Source organism: Tubulanus polymorphus, chromosome 5 (assembly GCF_964204645.1).
Source record: "Tubulanus polymorphus chromosome 5, tnTubPoly1.2, whole genome shotgun sequence".
Lineage (NCBI taxonomy): Eukaryota > Metazoa > Nemertea > Palaeonemertea > Tubulaniformes > Tubulanidae > Tubulanus > Tubulanus polymorphus.
In genome coordinates, this window is record NC_134029.1 from 3,983,403 (window position 1) to 4,001,142 (window position 17,740).

The following is a 17,740-nucleotide window of genomic DNA, read 5'->3' on the forward strand; positions in this document are numbered from 1 at the left end:
TCATGATAATAGTGTCAGTCATCTCTCATTGGGTACCATCCGAGCAGCTCCTGCGCGCTTTGGAGTCATCTATCAGGCCAGGTCTGGTTGAACGCAGCGCAATGAACCAAATATGCAACAGGGACGTACCCCACGACCTTTCATTTTATATTCCGAACTACAAATGTTGTTAATTCAGCCGAATATTCCAGATTTATTTAAAATTAACAAAGTTAATTAATTATACGGTAGACGCTATTCCTTGTTTAGAACTCCGGAGAAGCCGGTTCCATTTGAGTTTTTTGAGATATATAGATATTGGAAACGTTGAATAATCCTCCTCAGCAATCTGAATACGATACTCTGGCATGACTTCCTCTAGATTGCGAAACGCAAAAAAACACAGATACAACATTTTTTGGTCAAAAATATTTATTCAATAATATTGATTATCATCAATCAACGATATACTTGTATATTTGTCGGATACATTACACATTATATACATATGTACACGGATAGCCTAGAACAGTTAAGTGTGTAACGATTACTGATCTCAAAAAAGAACTATGTAATGAAAATACAATATTTATAAAACGTAATAAACTTCTTACATATATGAATTCGAGTGGAAAATTTACCAAAGGCGCCACTAGATTGCGAGACCTACTTCACATTTAAAACTTTACAACGAACAAGAAAAATTAACCATGCATTTATAGAGTTTAAAAAAAATGTGTGAAAATATATATTATTTAGTATCTACAAATAATCTAGTCTTACGTTTCTATAGTCATGTCTGCTCAGATCATTTTAAAGACGTATTCACAAAAAAAAAAACATTTTTACAAACCGTGCACGTAACCTCTATGTTAAGCAAATAAATCGAGGCAGTACTTTGGGCACTGTTAATGTATATGAAGCGAGCAAATCTTACCGTAGATTTAAATCGTCGATAAAAGGGACGAATTAACCTAGTGTCACCAGCTAATGGCAATCATTTCCACCAGAGTAGATCCTATTTTTATTTTTCTAAATATTTTCTTGAGAAAAATGAGAAAACATTGATTGCTTCGCAGCTTTAGTTTTTTTTTTACAATTGCAACTATTCCACACATTATATATTCCATTCCTTCCAATTCACTGTTTTTTCAATTTCTTTTTAGAAATGAACAGATCCAATATGATACCTGTACAATTCTCCTCGATTACATTCATGACTCATCACCAATTTGAATGTATTTGTCATTTGAACGCATCCGTTCACGAAGTAACACAAAATGAAAGCCAATTGGTAATCAGTTCACGATATAAAAATATATACCGTATTTACATTATATTGTATAAAATGCTGCAGTAACAGGAGATTCTTTGCGCCATCAACGCCGCCAATAATCTATACATAACAACCGCTCAAACATGATCAAAAGTGAGATATCCATAGTGTAATTACCTGAAAACCCTTAGTACCTGAAAAAGTCGATATCACTGATATTCAAATGAATCAAACTACCTACACAACAGCTTTCGATCCCGAAGTTATAATGGAATTTCATCGACTGTGGATCCGATGCTGGAACCGGTTTCCCAGTCTCGAGTTGAGCGTTTATTCTGATAGGTTCATTCGAAATAGAGTCAAATTTCAACCTGATTGAAACTTGGTTCTGATTCTTAGCACATTTTCTACATCTAAGCATTAATTATCAAGCACGCATCGTTCTTTTTTAAATGCTCACTGCATTCATGTCAGTAACAGGTGAGCAGTCTTTTAATATAATAAACCAGCTGTTTCATAACAGCATATACATGTACACACATATATGGCAATTGAATATTATGCATAGGGCATATACAATACGAAACACTGTTGTTTTGAAAAATAACTGTATAAGCACAAGCACCAGTATGTGCAAATATCCAGTTCTTTTTCTATCAGTTGTATATGATAAATGATAATGGTAACAACAATAATAACGATTAAGATAATATTTATCATTTTACTGGCATCAATTGCAAGTTTGAACCTACGGAAAATGTCCAAATATTCGAATGAGATTCATCAACAAGAAAAAAATGATGATCACAAAAGATACTCTAGTAACATAGATAACGTAATTGATGACGCATCATCACAGCAGAATAATAAACTGACGAGAAAAAAAACGTCAGCGCTATTATGTCGTATTGTGTTGCATCAGTTTTGAATGGCACCGCGTGTAGAATGAAGACTGGTTGGCGGTGGCCGGGTGCAATAAAAGCCATTTTATTCGCTCATACAGGAGACTGCTCGGCGTTTCTAAAAAAAGCAAACACAAAATTCTTATGTAAATATGAGTCAATTTCGTGGGATATACTTTTTATTTTTTACTACGTGTAATATGCAATCGTATATCACCGCGCATGTTATTTCGTTCCGTGCATTTCAAAGGCTATTCAAAGTTATTCAAGATGAACCGAGTTTTACGTGTTTACTATGAATAAACGGTCTCGAGCTGTAATGCACTTTCACAAATTCAATCTACCGATGAATAAATTACGAAGCCAATGGTAATATCTAACGAGGTTTCACGATCTATATTATTCTAGGTTTTGGAAGAATTATTATCTGGGTCAATTTCGTCATTAATTCAAATACTGTGCAATTTGTGAAAATTATGTTGTTCTCGGGACATATGTTACAGTTATAAAAATTCCACTTGCCAATTAGTAATTAATTATGTATGAAACAGCTTTAGAAAATGGATAGAATCTTTCTTATTTGATCTATCTTCGTAAATGATGGCGATTATACTCATAAGGGAGGTATAGAGTCAGATTTCCGTAATGCCTACCCGATATGCTCCCAGCTGAGAATGACCGATTTTTCCGTCGAAAAAACGGCGTCGGGTTCGTGCGGAGACGGCTTCATGCATTTATAGGTCGGTAGCAGAGAGATCACGGCGGCTATCATTGCAGCACCGCCGACGTAAAACGACACGTCATAATCTAATGTCAAATCGAATAGCCAACCTGAAAATAGAGAGATAATGATTCGTATGCTTTTTTCAAAATAGGAATGTCGAGAGGCAATCCAGTGTATGACTATTCTAAAAAAGTGGTCTATTAAAAGCCAATTACCACAAACACTCTTGACGTCACTCGACAGAATGTCAAAAGTCAATATCAATATCAAGTAATGTTTAGACCTTAAATATCGCTGATTGAGGGCTTTCAAAGCAATAAGTTTTTTATGCGTTTGATTGTGTCATATGTACTGAATTCGATAACATGACAAACTTACAAATTCCAATCACGATCAAATATATCTCACTATTTTGACGGTAACAATTTACCCATATATTATATTACTGTAATCGACTTGGAATTTTCCTCATTCGATGCATTTTAGTATAAACAAGTGTTCAATTTTCATTGAAAATCATCAGTTATAAGCTTTTTCAAATTCATAAATCATCATCAGAATGGTAGCTATGAATGAGGGCTAGTTAATCATCCATCATGTTGTGAATCAAATGAAAAATCCAGGACCTGTTTAGAAAAAAACCATCGAGCCCTGGGTGGTTGCGTGGTCTATCAAATTGAGGACGAATATTAGAAAAAAACAAGTCATTAATACAAATGGTACCACCAGCATGACGAGCCTAATATCTAATAATACATGCACACATTAACAAATGATTCGATCAAATGTCAATTATACGATGTAATGTACATTTAATGAGAGCTCGGTAAAATCCTTTTTAGCTTATGAATTAATATGCATCTATTCAATACATATAGGAGCAAGTTCGCCGTATATAACGTGATCATGACTTTATGTCTACATCAACATCTACTAACTAGATTTGATAAATTCTTAAATTTGTGTCACTTTCAAGTCATAAGGAATTTGAATTTATTTGGTAATGATAAACTGTGACAATGGAAATCTATATGAATATATGAATTTTCATAATTTGTTAATGCATACATTTTGCCAAAATATGAGCCACCTAATACCAATCAAGTTGTAGATTGAGCTCCACGTGGAATCCTCAAGTTTTCAATGTCATACATACCTGCTACTGGTCCTCCTAGCAGAGTTCCTGTTCCTTCGTAGACTAGCAAACAACCATAACCTACGGCTAAATGATGGATGTCCAGGAACCTGATCACCAAGTCAGGCATGTAAGATCCAATGCAACCAGTGAAAAGCCCAAATACGACGGCTAATACGATTAACACTGTGTAAGATGGTGCGAACGGCATCATAAACGTAGCTATCCCTCCAACGAATGTTGCACAAGCGTACGCTAGAATAACGTTTATTTTAGGGTGGTGCCCTAACAAACCGAAGAATAAACGTCCGGCAAAATTCGCCAGACCCATATACGAGAACAACAAGGCACTGGTGTTATCGTCTTGAATGTCGAGTTTGATTTTTGCGAAGTTTGAAAGATGGCCGTAGACTACTGCCATTCCGAAGAAATACAATAGATTGTTCAAACTCAGCAACAGGTAGCGCTTTTTGATGAGGATGTGATGATTGAATAATGAGTTGCTGTTGGATTTGATGAGTTTTTTGTTTCTGTTTTCATCGCGTTCGTCTTTTGGTGATGGAAGCATGAACATTGAGAAGACAATTATGTTCAAATTGAAGCCAGCTAGCACGAGTAAAGAGCCGCGCCAACCGTAAAGTTCGACTAAAAATCGAATGAGTCTAGGAAATACGAATGAGCCAGCTCCACATCCACTGCACGCGATGCCGATAGCGAGCGTTCTGTGACGGTCAAACCACGACCCAACAGCAGTTATTGAGGGTACATAGGCGATCCCTATACCCAAACCTGCAATAGATTGTTTAAACAATGATAACATGTATATATGTTGGTAAGAATCTGCCTAACATTGATGGCCAAATTACCTGTTAATATCCCGAATGTTGCATAAAGGTGATATATGGAGGTAGCAAACATACTCATAGCGAGTCCTAGTGAAGCGAGCAGTGTACCAGCCACCATCATCGGACGATAGCCGAATCTATTCGTCAGAACGCTGCCCAAGGGACCTGAAATATTAAAATCAACACCTGTCAATATTAACAGGTAAAAAATATCGGGTTCATTTTTGCCTTGGTGACCAATCTGTGGCGATTGGAAAACTCTGGGTGGGACCACTTATTCTGTGGTGTGCCATATACTTAACTATTGAGCAAAAATCACTTTTTCAAGTCGTGAATATATCTTTGAAAATGTCATATGACACACGCAGAATAAATGGAATGGTCGACAGAAATACGGTGTTAAAGTCGCGACTGGGTCCTCTTGTATGCTTTACCGTGTGATAAATCCTACTATGATCCGTCCAAAAAAAATCCGTTCGAAATGGTAAGTTTATACTTACTCCAGGGGTAACGTGATTCATCTATCTGTTAATAATTCATTGTGATTAAAAGTTTTCCCGAAGGAAAACCCGTCACCCGGGCGAATCATTCATTTATACTTCATTTCGTTCACATCTAAGAAGAATATAAGCTTGTTTGGTTTTAAACGCTGTCATCTGGTCTAGGATAGGGAGGACCTGTGTCATCGCCAACAATCTTGGAACATCTACACCGTCAGCCAGTAGGGAGGCGTTTGGTTTAATGGATAGGTTTTCTGAAAATTTAACGTCTGAAAGATTAATGAAGGTTCCATAGCTCGCTTTGGGTGACAGAATTCATGGTGAGGTGGTCGTGTCAGAATTCCCGCTGGAAGAGATAAAGAAAGAAAACTGTTTAAAGCATCGCATCACAGCAGTTATAAGTGCGGTTATAGGATAAAGCCTGTGTTATAAGGCAATTATCTGCAATTGAAATCAGATTTACATATTACTTTCTGGAAAACGCTCACAAAATGTTATACCATCTACCCAATTCCGACGAGTCAATCATGAGGTTTAAGTGCAAAGCGCGTGTTTTCGAAAAAAAAAAACAAGCTACATAACCCACCATACTGCAATTTTTTTACCTGAGAAATAGACGAATGACGCTTGGATAGCGCCGATCCACGATGTTGCCCCAGCGTCTTGTTGAAATTCTTCAAGGAACACGACGTAATATACACCGACTGACCAGAATATACCGTACAAAAGCAAATGGCAGAAGAACGAAGAGACCATCACGAACCACGACCAACTTGTCTCGATCGATGACATCTGCGAAGTCGTGGATTGTTTTCTTTTCTTGTCCGAAGTGACCGCATCACTCGTTTGTGTTTGTGGTATAAGAAGTTTGCTTTGCGACAGATTTGCCGGATGTCCGTTTCCGTTCATAACGGGAGGAGTCGAGGGTACCTCCAATAGTTGCTCCGATTCTGCCATATCCGATCTACAAGAAAATCCCCAGCTAAGTGTGAATAACCTCTCTGGCTATTTTTCGCACGAAGCGACAGCGACCAGACGGATTGTACTTATGAATATACCTTTATGCGTATATGGCATAAAACCACGGTCTAGAGCACCGTATGGCAGCGCGCATAATAAATAATAAATTTCATTATGTACTGGCCCTTTCATGAATTATGCATACGAATCAGGCAGTATTTAAAATGCTAACCGACAAAGACATCCCCTATAAATTCTAATTCTAATTCATTGAGGACATAGGTAGGCGGCTGTTGCGTGTATACAACTAGTATCAATAGTTACGACTATAGCCTGATAAATTAGTTAAACTAATTAATCAGGCTGAAGATGGCATCATGTTATATGATCAGGATCGTTTTTTTTCTTCTCTAAGTTGGAGAATAACTTCACGAAGTCTCGTAGCAGTGAAAACTAGAAGCAAAGTTTTAGAAATTGAGAGAGACACTATGGGGGTTTGGTTCATAACTCGAAAAATATAATATAAAACATTTACGTAAAATTGGAAACAAGCCAAAAAATAAAGATAAAGAATATTGCTAGGATTCAATTTCGATGTATTTAAAGAATAAAAGATTAGCCCGTCGACAGATTCACTTGAAAAAATAAAAATGAAAAGAAATCAAACGTATATGCTATAGCCTTATTTAGAATGGCATTTCAACGAATTCATAAGCAGAGGAACAGCTTGCTAATGAAAATATCTTATTTTCTATCAAACTATACTAACATATTTGAAATGGAGCAACGAAAACCGGTTTTTATTGATCAAATTAGATTTATTTTCGTTTCATTTTGGGTCAGCGCGTCATGAGTGACATGTGAATTTGAATAAGAATAAGAATTGTAAGAATGTTTTCTAATATCCCTCAATACAAACAGGGATAAATCATCTTCTAGATTCAATAAGGTATCCCTCCTCAATTATTATCATGCTCCGAAGAAACGTAAATATACGCTCGGCGTATCGTGGGGGGCAAGTATTCGCTTTCATTCTGAAGCATTCGGCATATCGAAAAATGTATGTTGTCGTATAGCGCGAAAGAATTTTTCAGTGGTTGAGTCACCGAACCATCACAATCAAAATCTTAGTTATTAACCTATAATCCTAACTCAGAAATGTTCGTTTTGAAAAGGCATTCAAGGACTAAACTGACTCATGCTCGCACCTGCTTTCTCGAAGCACTGTATTGTAAAATACGAAAGATTTCAAAGCGACTTTTTATGTATTGTATGCATATAAGCATATACGTCTTGATATGTGGCAAAATCTGTCATAGAAATCTTTACACAACAGCTGGTTTTCAATCACCGTACCTTAAACAAGTACATTAATACTGGAAAAATCTCAATTTTCTGACATTCAATTGTTGCTCGGATGTTACAAATATTTCGTTTATTTTCAGAAACGAATAGGCCTACAACATGAAAAGGCAAATTCTAGATTTCTTCACCAGCGAGTTCCATATAACTTGGGATTAGCATGTATTTTAGACAACTCGCGAAGTTGTTAAGTTGTTCGTTTATCTCCCATATAAGCGCGCCGTTTTAGATTTCTTTGCAAGTGAACGCACGCTGTTCGCGTTAGCGTTGAAAAAGTTTCTCGAAGAGAAAGTTTCTTTTTTTTCACCCGTTGATGTTATCGCGTGGTTCCCATCTGATAATACCTCGATGCTTTTAAATGTGTTTCCTGTGAGCGGGGAAGTTTGAGGGCATCGCCCAGTGTGAGCGACGATTCTTTTTGACACATGATAATAGTGTCGTAATAAAAAGCGGATATTTCTAAACCGGATTTCCTACGAAAATGATTTTTAACGGACTATAAAACCCACATCGAGTACTTACACCGTCCAATAAAGAAAATGTACTATTAGGCATTAATAGCAGATTGAACTTTGCATAAGCCTCGTCTCCGCATTTAAACATGTATAATATGTATAGGCCTACATTTCTGCAATAACGGATGGACGCTGGTTTAATCAATTGAAATTGTAAAGGATTTCCTGGGTTGATGTTCAATACCCAACCACTGCTGGTCGAATCGACCTAACGCTTACCCGGATTTCGCGCACTGTACGGTATTGCGTTTCCATGGCAACAGTTTGTATGATCGCGTTAATTCATTGGTGATTATCTTATATCATTGAATCAAAGGATAAATCAAATTCAGACTCATATTCACATTCTTCAATTCTGTATATCTTTGTCTATTTCATTTCCAAGATTTTAATGTATGCAGTTGCCTAAGGTGAAAACGCCTAAGAGTTCAAGGGCACACCATTGCGAAGAACAACCTTCGTATCATCCGTCACCAGGGAGTCATGTTGCTGTCTTGTGCTGTGAAATCAACGCCATTTTGAAGAGCGAGGCGAAATATGATAGAGTTTCAATCGCCTAATAAAAAGGGATTCATATATCTCATAAGCTTATATCAATTATATAATTCAGCTGTGCGACTGCCATATCAATTTACTATATCGAATATTTAGTATTAGGTGATATCAATTACTTGATATTTCATAATGTATCGGATAATGAATATTTCATCGACTATGTATACTCTTAACAAATTCAACTGACAAAAATGAATTTGAAAATGTAGGCCGGTAATTGACCACAATCACGAGACATAGTCCAAAGCAAAAACGCTTTCATTTGCCAGTATTATTCGTGGAGATCTTTAGGGGACGCCTAGTTGGTGATAAAACGAAAAGATGATCAGTCGAAATTTTGCAATTGGAAAACACCTAAAAACTATACGCTATAATAAATAAACTATAATGATCATACGTACAATAAATCACCTACCTAGAGTAAAATGTGCTTTGGATAATCTTTGAAGTGATTAAAGACCTTTGTTTTCGGATTTTCGTCTGGCTTTTTTTTCGTGTTTTGCTACAGCTGAAATCCTTCTTCCGTTCCCAATAACCAAGCCAAACTCGTCAGTATTTTCATTTTATCGTAAGAATTTTATTTGCCCCCAATGGCGTTGTTCTTATGTATTCTGCGCATTAACTGAACGCGAAATGCTTGTCGACAACAAGAGAACTGACGTGCGATCGGTTGGCTTCAGTTTAGCGCGCCGTGCGCTGTTGTGTGTGCCAACTGGTTCGAACTGGATTGAACTGGTTGAGCATACATTAGTGATGGCATAAACCGGTAGAAATACAAGAAAACTGTTTAAACACACTATTCTACTGTCATACCTAGTCAGGTGGATATATATATATAGTCAGGTGGATATATATATATATATATATATATATATATATATATATATATATATATATATATATATATATATATATATATATATATATATATCTAAATATCAATTTAGGCTTTCGCCAAAGGAGAACTTGATTTAAAACAATAAATTTGGAGATCACAATAAATTCGAAGATCACAATAATTCCATATTATGCTTTATTTGAAGTTGCGTCATTTCTACCAATTTACAAAAGCTTAAAAACAATGCAGCAATGAGAAACATGGAAGACGTACATTGGAAAAATGCAACAATGTGAAAGAAGAAAATTGTTGGTTAAGGAAAAGGTTTCGGCGGGGCTCGAACCCGCGACCTTCTGCGTGTGAAGCAGACGTGATAACCACTACACTACGAAACCGGGATATCTGTGCTGACATTAAAATTATAAATAAATTTTATCTAATAAGAATCCGCTCAGATTCTAATTTTTTAAGATATTTAATCAATCCTTTACAACAAATTTAATTTTAAACCAAGACTATGTATATTGAGTAGTATTATTTTTCTTGTAAAACGGTTTGTTTTTTATGCCCAGTATTTTTTCAATAAAGCATATTTATTTAAATTTTCAATAAAGTTTTATTTGACCCCATTTTTCAGATTTTCTCAAATTGTGACGTCTAAATTATTAACCTGGGTAAATATCAGAGGTAAGCTCTTATCTATATTAGAATAAATTTGAAAGTGTAATTGAATTATAAGAAAAAATACATTTGGAAGGACTTTTTGGCACTTTCTTTCCAGTTGTACCCCAATTTTCTTCCAATCCATCTTAACTCGAGTAACTCTACTAGGGAGGTCTCTATTCTGTCTCTGGATCTGGTCAGCTGGTTGGTAGTACGGTAGATCCCCAGCTTGGCTAGGTTCACATTGCCAAATTTTTCCATAGCCTAGTTGAATTAACACTGTGTATTGCTTTTCATATTTTCATTTCATTCATACGCTCTTCACTTAGAGACTAAATATTAGAATCCAATTGCTGAAACATGGATGAACCTGATACTCTGGAAGATTGGGTTGCCGTGAAGGAGCATCCATTCCTTGACGAATCTCCGAAAGTACGTCTGAACTTCAACATCGCGTGGAACGAAATCGAGCAAAAAATCGCGATCACTTGCCGCGAACGATCTCGCGTTGTCAGCGATAAAGTCCCTCAGGGATGGACAGGGTTATTCACGTTTCGTGATTTACAAGGAATCCACGATCAACTGTGTTTGATACACCCGTCGTTATCCTTATATCTACCGAATCTGCCACTCGAGCCTCGCGGAGTCTGGGCGTATCTTAGCAATCCGCAACTCCCCGACGAAAACATCTGCGCGCTACTGGAACAGTACTTTTTGATCGCCTTAGAAATTTGCGGCCAAACTTTACTGACGTCGACGCTGTTCGAAGAGCACACCTACGACGAATATTTCGAAAATATCTCGGCATTAAAGCGTCGAAATTTCGACGAAGCCGTAGCTCAAGCCGAAGACGAACTCAAAAACGTTTTATTCCTGCGCGAAAGTTCGATTAACATGCTCGACATGGCCGAGGTTTATTTACAAGAGGACGAGGCTTTGTTTCATTTGAACATCGCTCTGGCTCGTTCTTATAATTATCAACTGCAGCCGTTTTTAGATTTACGAGAATTAGCGTTCAGCAAACTGCAGGAAGCGAAGAGTTGTCTGAACAATGCGGATTTAGGCGCGCGAATCAAGAAGCAATACGCGACTGTGTTCACCGAATGGCAGGAACAATACGTACAAGCTTTAGACACGATACAGGAAATCTATAAAAACTATTACAGCCGAACGTCGGAGTTAATGGAAGCCGTGCGATCGCGGATGATCGAAGATAAGAATAAATTTGGAAATTCGGCTTTCGAAGTATCGGCTTATGACCGTCTATGCAGGTGAGGAACCAACTGTCGAATAGTTGATCACTTAACCCTATCATCATAATGCATAATGCAATTTTATTTGTAGATTTCTCTTTAGTGTCCTGCAATGCCTGGAACTTGCATCAAAATTTTCCTTTAGAGGTTTCGTGCCTAAGACGGCACTGGTTCTGCATGGATACTTGCCCTATGCCTCTTTCCAATTTGTGCTTTTATCAAAGTCTGCCCCTGGACTAGTTAGTTACCTAATCGTTGGTGGTAAGCTTTTTATAATCGGATGTGGTTTGTGAAAATATCCGATCGTGAAACTAAACCACAGACAGGTTACTGACTAGGTGAATTGTATATCGACTGGACCACAATATGACCTTTATTAAAAATAACTTGTGAATTTCAAGCATTCTCTAAATTTCTGTTTCATATTTTCTTGGTTTTATTCGCAGCTTTTTCGTGCTTAAAATTGAATTTTTTCTTCTAAACGACTTTCAGAATTGAGGAAGATCTTTCGTTAGAGAAACAACAAAAATTGAAGGCAACAATGAAATGGTTCGAGAACCAGCGCGATAAAGTAAAACAAGAGGTAAATTGAATAATGAAGCGTTTGTGTCTAATTAGTGTTGCTTTACGTCACTGAGCATTGTTATGCATTATAGATCGCTAGTTTAGATGAAAAAGACAACGTCAAACTGGAAATTGAAAAGTTAGAAAAAAAGGTGTTCGACTGGCAGAATAAGCTGTACAATGTTGAATTAACACTGATGGATGAAGAAGAAAGTTTAGTTAAAGTCTACATCCAACAAGTTCTGAAACAGATTGCAGGTAAAATAAAACCACCGAATTTATGAACAAGGGCTTGTTGTTCCACCGGGTGTTGTCATACAGTCGTTTCTAAATGCTTCAATTATTGCTATGGAATTATGTTTCCCAACCAGCTGTACTTGACTGGCTTCTCAGTCAAGGCCCTAAAATGTTTTCTTAATCGTGACAAGTATGCGGCAACAAATGGGCGGCACAAGGCGGTAAGGCGAATTCTACTGGGGCATACTTAAGACTTCAGAATCATGGGGAAATGCTGTGCATTTTTTACTGACTTTACATACAGTAAGCCTATTGAACAGTATACTGTGTATCTTACTATCGATTCAGAAAGTGAAGATGAAATAACATTTCACGACGCGGTTGAAGACGTCGAAGATTTGAGCAGCGAAGACGACGACACTAAACAAGATCATCATAAAACGCATCCAAAACTGAAACGATTTAAACAACGTCTGATGCTTATAAATCGTAAACGAGCGAACATTCGAAATCGACAGGTCTGGAAACTGATTTCTTCCCTCAGGGGTGACCCCCAGGCGCCGATCCAGGGGGGTCTTCAGCATTACCCTCTAATGAATTGAGTTGCCTTTTTCTGAATGAACTTCTCTACATTATTGGTAGAATAAGGAAAAGTTCCAACTGGGAATTGCAGTAAAACCACAAATTTACAAAGTCAATGTCTTAATTGTTAATATCTCTTTAGATATGTCACAAGACCTTCATAAGCAGGCTTTGGATCAACCACTGGACTAGAACTTGTTTAAAATAATCATAGTACACAAGTACCGTTAATACTCTTATGTATTATTTATAGAAATCTTATCTGAAAAGTATTACTGACAAAAAGAACCAGAAAAAAGAAGAATTGAAAAACTTAGAGCGACATCGTGTCGTACAAGCTGTAAGTTAAGATGGTTAGAATCTTCTCTGTACGACTGTTTTGATATTTATTTCCGTTTTAATTTGTTTCTATGTATTCCTAGAAACGAGAGGCTCAGAAAGAAGAATTGTCTGAAAAACAAGAATTTATCAACAAAGAAAGGAAGAAAACGTTAGAACGATTGCGCCAGCATAAACAGGTGAATCACTGTAGATTAAACTCTTATTATAGAAACTCTTTCATTTTCCTCACTACACTCTGTATTAGGTAACAAAATGATTTGTTTCAGAACCTTTTTCTCCATCAGTCACAACTTCCTTGCATTCTGTAAGGACAGTTTCACTGTTCAGTATTAACATCGTGCATTTTCTTCAAAAACCAAATTTGAAATCTTCATATTTTTTTTTTATTTTCAGAAATATCCTAATCGTAATCCTCTGCATCCATCAAGGTATTCATCGAAATCTCAAAAAAGAAGATCATCGGATAAACCAGACGGAACTGATCGTACAGATGGCACCACGAGTCAGACTAAAAATACTCCCGTACCTCCAGAAACAGTACCTAGTAGTAAACCAGGTGCCCCTGTCCCCCCTCCACTTGCCCCTCTCGGGCTCATGCCTCCAGTTGTACCACCACCCCCTCCCCCACCTCCCATTGCTCCTCCCCCACCACCAGCGCCACCAGTCCCTCCAGCTAATCTTCCATTGAAAAAGACCGACGATGTTAAAAAGACTGGTCGTGCTGCGGAGTCTAAAAATACTGATCAAATGATCAATCTATCGGATATACAATCAGCTAGGACTAAACTGAAGAAATCAACAGAACCTGTTCATACTGGTCCATCAAAAGGTTTGCATATTATCATTTAGTTAATGAATCTTTTAGGGGTTCATTGATTATTGTGTTTGAATTACCGATTTAAACCCGTTCTATATATAAACGATCTTAAGCACTGTGGATAGTCCCCTCCCCCGAGGATGCACACTTCACGAGTGACCAGCCTTTCATCTGTCATGAAATGGTTTTCGATATTATTGATAGATGGCGTATTTGTAGGTGAAGATCCGATGTCTAACATGATGCTACTGATACGACAAGGTGTGAAATTACGACGCGTAGTTACCCCTGCTGCTGCTGATGGCGACAGTCCATCGATGACGTTATCAACTCCTAGTGAAAGTCACCTACAACATTTACAACAGGCTTTAGGCCGTATACAGAAACTTACTGCTTCATTTTCCGATGATGAGGAAGACTCCAGCGAATTCACTGATCAAGATTTTGAGGATTGATTTTTAAGAATATTTCATTGAAGGAAATTCGTATTACCCGGTAAATTAGGCACTATGAATTTGGCACTATTTACATCAGAAGTCTACACTGATTTGGAGAGAATAATGAATTAAGAATTAATTTTGTATGGGTTCTATGTATTGGTTCAAGGTGTCTGTTCATTTGCTGTGTATTTCTTGAAAATATATCTGTTTTAATGTTCCTCAATTGTTGGATATATTTCTTTGATATCTAGTCATTCTGTGCTTGTTCAGTTCTTGTTTGTAATATTTTTTCATTCTATTGTAAATTTGCTAATTTATTTAAGTACGTGTTGTAATTGAATGTACACGAAAGTTAGGTTATTCCGATTGATACAATAAACAAATTCTTCAAATTGATTAAAGCTTGTAAATTAATTTCTATCTACTTTGAATTACTATAACACGGTTAATGGACCGTCAGCTAAGTCTTCTCCGGCGCATTCTCAAGGAACTAACTTCACTGGCTCCCAGTAAAATACCGAATCGATTATGAAATTACTCGTTTGGTTTTCGGCTATTCTCATCGTCAAGCCCCCAAGTATGACGACTGAGAATTGTGTGCTCACTGATATTACGCTTAGTCTAGTCATGATGTTTTTAGAGTGCCCTGTGCATTAATGGTGATTAAACGTTGTTTTGAATTTTGTATTATCTGGTAATACTTATTAAGACAGATATTCTTCTGACAGGAAAATTTGTTCGAGGAAAATGTTTTGAAGTCGAAAAAATTCTGTGCGTTCGCCGGGAATCGAACCCGGATCCATTGCTTGGAAGGCAACGATGCTAACCTTTACACCACGAACGCCAGTTATCTGCCACGCCGCTTATTTAGCTTATGAATGACAATCATCATAGACGGCGTCACTGAATATGTCGTTTGCGACAGTAAGCTCGGTTGGCGTCTATTAGCATCGATGATACACCGCCATACTAGGATTATACATTCTATTTCGTGCTGACGCAACTTTACGATTTTGAGGCGCTGCCAATGTAGACTGCTTCCTACACGACGTTGGATTCTAGTAGCCGCACATATTTCCCAATTTTGAATACGATAATTACTATATCAAAATAAGATAGGGTTGATTAAGTTTTTGCGTTTGAAGTGGTGTAGAAGTTTTACGGAGATAATGTATATCTGATTCCTATCTATACCCGAATACTGATAAAATAGATCATCATTTTTCGGTCGGCGTGGTCGTCATAACGCCCGGCGTATTGCATCAAAGTTTCGACTTCGCCGAACGAAATTAGATTATACGTTGGCAAAAAGAGAGACCATTCATCCATTAAAATTACATTCACAACATATTTGGCGCGCAATTATAGTTGATAAGATTAGTTGATTAGCTGGTTACAGGGGGACATCAATTTTCTGGCTCGTTTCGTCGCAGTCTCCGCTTTCAAACGGGCTAATTTTCGTTCCGTGTGCCACGAGTAATCAGGCACGACTAACGAAGCCGAGTTCTTTCGCGCTCTGATGCCCTAAATACGATTACGGATGCATCAAAACGAATATACAAATGAACTTAATGAGATAAGAAATTTGTTATCTTTGTTGAGCAATGATGAGTGAAAACGCGCGAATTACGTGTAATTATAGCTCGGTGGATGTGGACGGATGAGCGGTGTATGCCGCCCCGGTTTGGTGATGTGTTTTTTACGAGCGTCTCTGGAGGAAAACCAATTTTACACGTGTCAGTGCTCAGAAATAAGAAGACAACACTTCAAGTCGTGTGAAAATGTTAGGTACGCACAGTGAAGCGTTTATAGTAACTTGTCCCTCAAAATAGAGGCTGGTGATTGAATCATCTTGGTGGTGCCATTTCCTCTAAATATTACCATAGAGTAACCTGAGATTTCAGTCATCAGTTATGAAATGTATTTCATATTGATATTCTGAATTTGACTTTCAGCATAAAGTCGAAACGTTCAATTGAATAAACTTTTAGCTCAAAGGAAACATTTTTGACTTTATTTTTTCATCATTAAAAAGAAGGGAAAAACGTATAAGATTGCCGGGATGTCCCTCCTTTTCTAATGAATTATCCATTCAGACGAATTTCCAATAAACCCCCTCTTATATGTCTTTTCATGTTTAATCTGTAAGAGTTTGAGCAACTGTGTGACCGATAACTGTCATGTTTCAGCCCGACATCAACCTCTCAGAATTAAATCGGCGCTCTCATCTGTCTACTAAAGGGATTATTCTGTTAGGACTGAGAGGCCGATTTAATTTCGATCTGAAACTAATTGATTGTCGACTCGATAATAAGGATTTAAAGTCGAATAGATGTAACAAATCAGGCGTCCGTCATTTGGCTCCCTCTAAATTGTCGACAAAAAGCTATTTTGGTCCAATCAACGGGTGTTAACGAAAGAAGAATGCTATTTGTTGATAAAGCATAACGAAATGAAATTACCGGTATATGAAAAAGGAAAAATCGATTACGAAAATGGTTTGATCGGTGCAATCTAATGATTACCGCGAGTAAGGGATAGGTTCAGTCCAAGACATTTAGGCTTCGAAGTCGCAAGATCTACGCGTGTGTCTGAATGGAAATAGTCAACCACACTACTCACCCTCTCTTACAGCGACACAGGTTTCTATAAGGTTTCTTTGATTGAGTTTTGTTACACGTTGCAACATCTATTTCCTTTGACAGTTAGCTAGTAAAATGCATTGGAGTCGACGGCATTCTCCCGAAAAGCGACAAATTAGATAATATGTATGTTAATACGTAGCTGACGGCTCACATTCGTTGTAACATCTTAAATTCCCAGGAGAACAACGGCAAAAAGCGAAGTTATGGCTTATATAATGAGATAACGAGAAGATTGCTGCGCTATCAGCTATAACTGGTATTCCTGGTGAACCTGGCAGGTCGGAACTGTCATCGCCCATCAGCCAATCTTGTCTGAAGTTCTAAGAGGGCATTTAGACCCAATAAAGGCACTTTGGGTTCGCAAAAAAGTCCACTAATAGGATCGCGCTTTGGTAATATGATTTGCGGGTCGATTAATAGGAAAATGATTTAATTATATCTGGCTATGTTAAAGGCAAATTGGTCGACGTGTTTATCACCCTCTTGGAGCTAGGAAACATATTTGAAGTGTAGGTATATTTCTGGCAAACAAAGAATGTACACTGAAATTCTTGTTCATAAAGTATTCATTTATGACTCAATATGTCAGAGATGTTCAACGACACT

General features: G+C 37.3%; 2 protein-coding genes and 2 non-coding genes across 7 annotated transcripts; 1 reads left to right on the forward strand and 3 right to left on the reverse strand.

Moving 5' to 3' along the window:
• Positions 1-440: 440 nt before the first annotated feature.
• Positions 441-9,461, reverse strand: LOC141905042 (monocarboxylate transporter 13-like). Of its 3 annotated transcripts, none has more exons than XM_074793765.1 (6): positions 9,169-9,461; positions 5,967-6,325; positions 4,883-5,026; positions 4,038-4,805; positions 2,811-2,988; positions 441-2,275 (listed from the first exon to the last, which is right to left on the reverse strand). In XM_074793765.1, the coding sequence occupies exons 2-6, from the start codon at positions 6,316-6,318 to the stop codon at positions 2,251-2,253; spliced, it is 1,467 nt and encodes a 488-aa protein (XP_074649866.1). In that variant the 5' UTR covers positions 6,319-6,325; positions 9,169-9,461; the 3' UTR covers positions 441-2,250. The 3 variants fall into 3 exon arrangements, with proteins under 3 accessions (XP_074649866.1, XP_074649867.1, XP_074649868.1); XM_074793766.1 differs by having other exon boundaries at positions 9,155-9,461; XM_074793767.1 differs by lacking the exon at positions 9,169-9,461 and adding an exon at positions 6,420-6,750.
• On the forward strand, positions 9,427-14,848 carry LOC141905041 (junction-mediating and -regulatory protein-like). 2 transcript variants are annotated; one of them, XM_074793764.1, is made up of 10 exons: positions 9,427-9,519; positions 10,229-10,278; positions 10,584-11,525; positions 12,000-12,090; positions 12,164-12,329; positions 12,657-12,826; positions 13,144-13,230; positions 13,313-13,408; positions 13,626-14,061; positions 14,269-14,848. In XM_074793764.1, exons 3-10 carry the CDS (start codon positions 10,615-10,617, stop codon positions 14,502-14,504), a joined length of 2,193 nt encoding a protein of 730 aa, XP_074649865.1. In that variant the 5' UTR covers positions 9,427-9,519; positions 10,229-10,278; positions 10,584-10,614; the 3' UTR covers positions 14,505-14,848. The 2 variants fall into 2 exon arrangements, with proteins under 2 accessions (XP_074649865.1, XP_074649863.1); XM_074793762.1 differs by lacking the exon at positions 9,427-9,519 and having other exon boundaries at positions 10,200-10,278.
• Trnav-cac (transfer RNA valine (anticodon CAC)) lies at positions 9,914-9,986 on the reverse strand. Its single transcript has one exon. It is a non-coding gene; the product is annotated as a tRNA-Val (tRNA).
• Positions 14,849-15,261: 413 nt separating the features above from the next.
• Positions 15,262-15,333, reverse strand: Trnag-ucc (transfer RNA glycine (anticodon UCC)). The gene has a single exon. It is a non-coding gene; the product is annotated as a tRNA-Gly (tRNA).
• Between the last annotated feature and the right edge of the window lie 2,407 nt (positions 15,334-17,740).

Bases quoted from the DNA above. Each gene is read 5' to 3' on its own strand.
- LOC141905041 (XM_074793764.1), top strand. From the start codon at position 10,615: ATGGATGAACCTGATACTCTGGAAGATTGGGTTGCCGTGAAGGAGCAT. The intron at 11,526-11,999 runs GTGAGGAACCAA...AACGACTTTCAG, and splicing joins GCTTATGACCGTCTATGCAG to AATTGAGGAAGATCTTTCGT. The intron at 13,231-13,312 runs GTAAGTTAAGAT...ATGTATTCCTAG, and splicing joins GACATCGTGTCGTACAAGCT to AAACGAGAGGCTCAGAAAGA.
- LOC141905042 (XM_074793765.1), bottom strand. From the start codon at position 6,318: ATGGCAGAATCGGAGCAACTATTGGAGGTACCCTCGACTCCTCCCGTT. The intron at 5,027-5,966 runs GTAAAAAAATTG...TTAATATTTCAG, and splicing joins GTCATTCGTCTATTTCTCAG to GTCCCTTGGGCAGCGTTCTG. The intron at 2,989-4,037 runs GTATGTATGACA...CTCTATTTTCAG, and splicing joins GCTAGGAGGACCAGTAGCAG to GTTGGCTATTCGATTTGACA.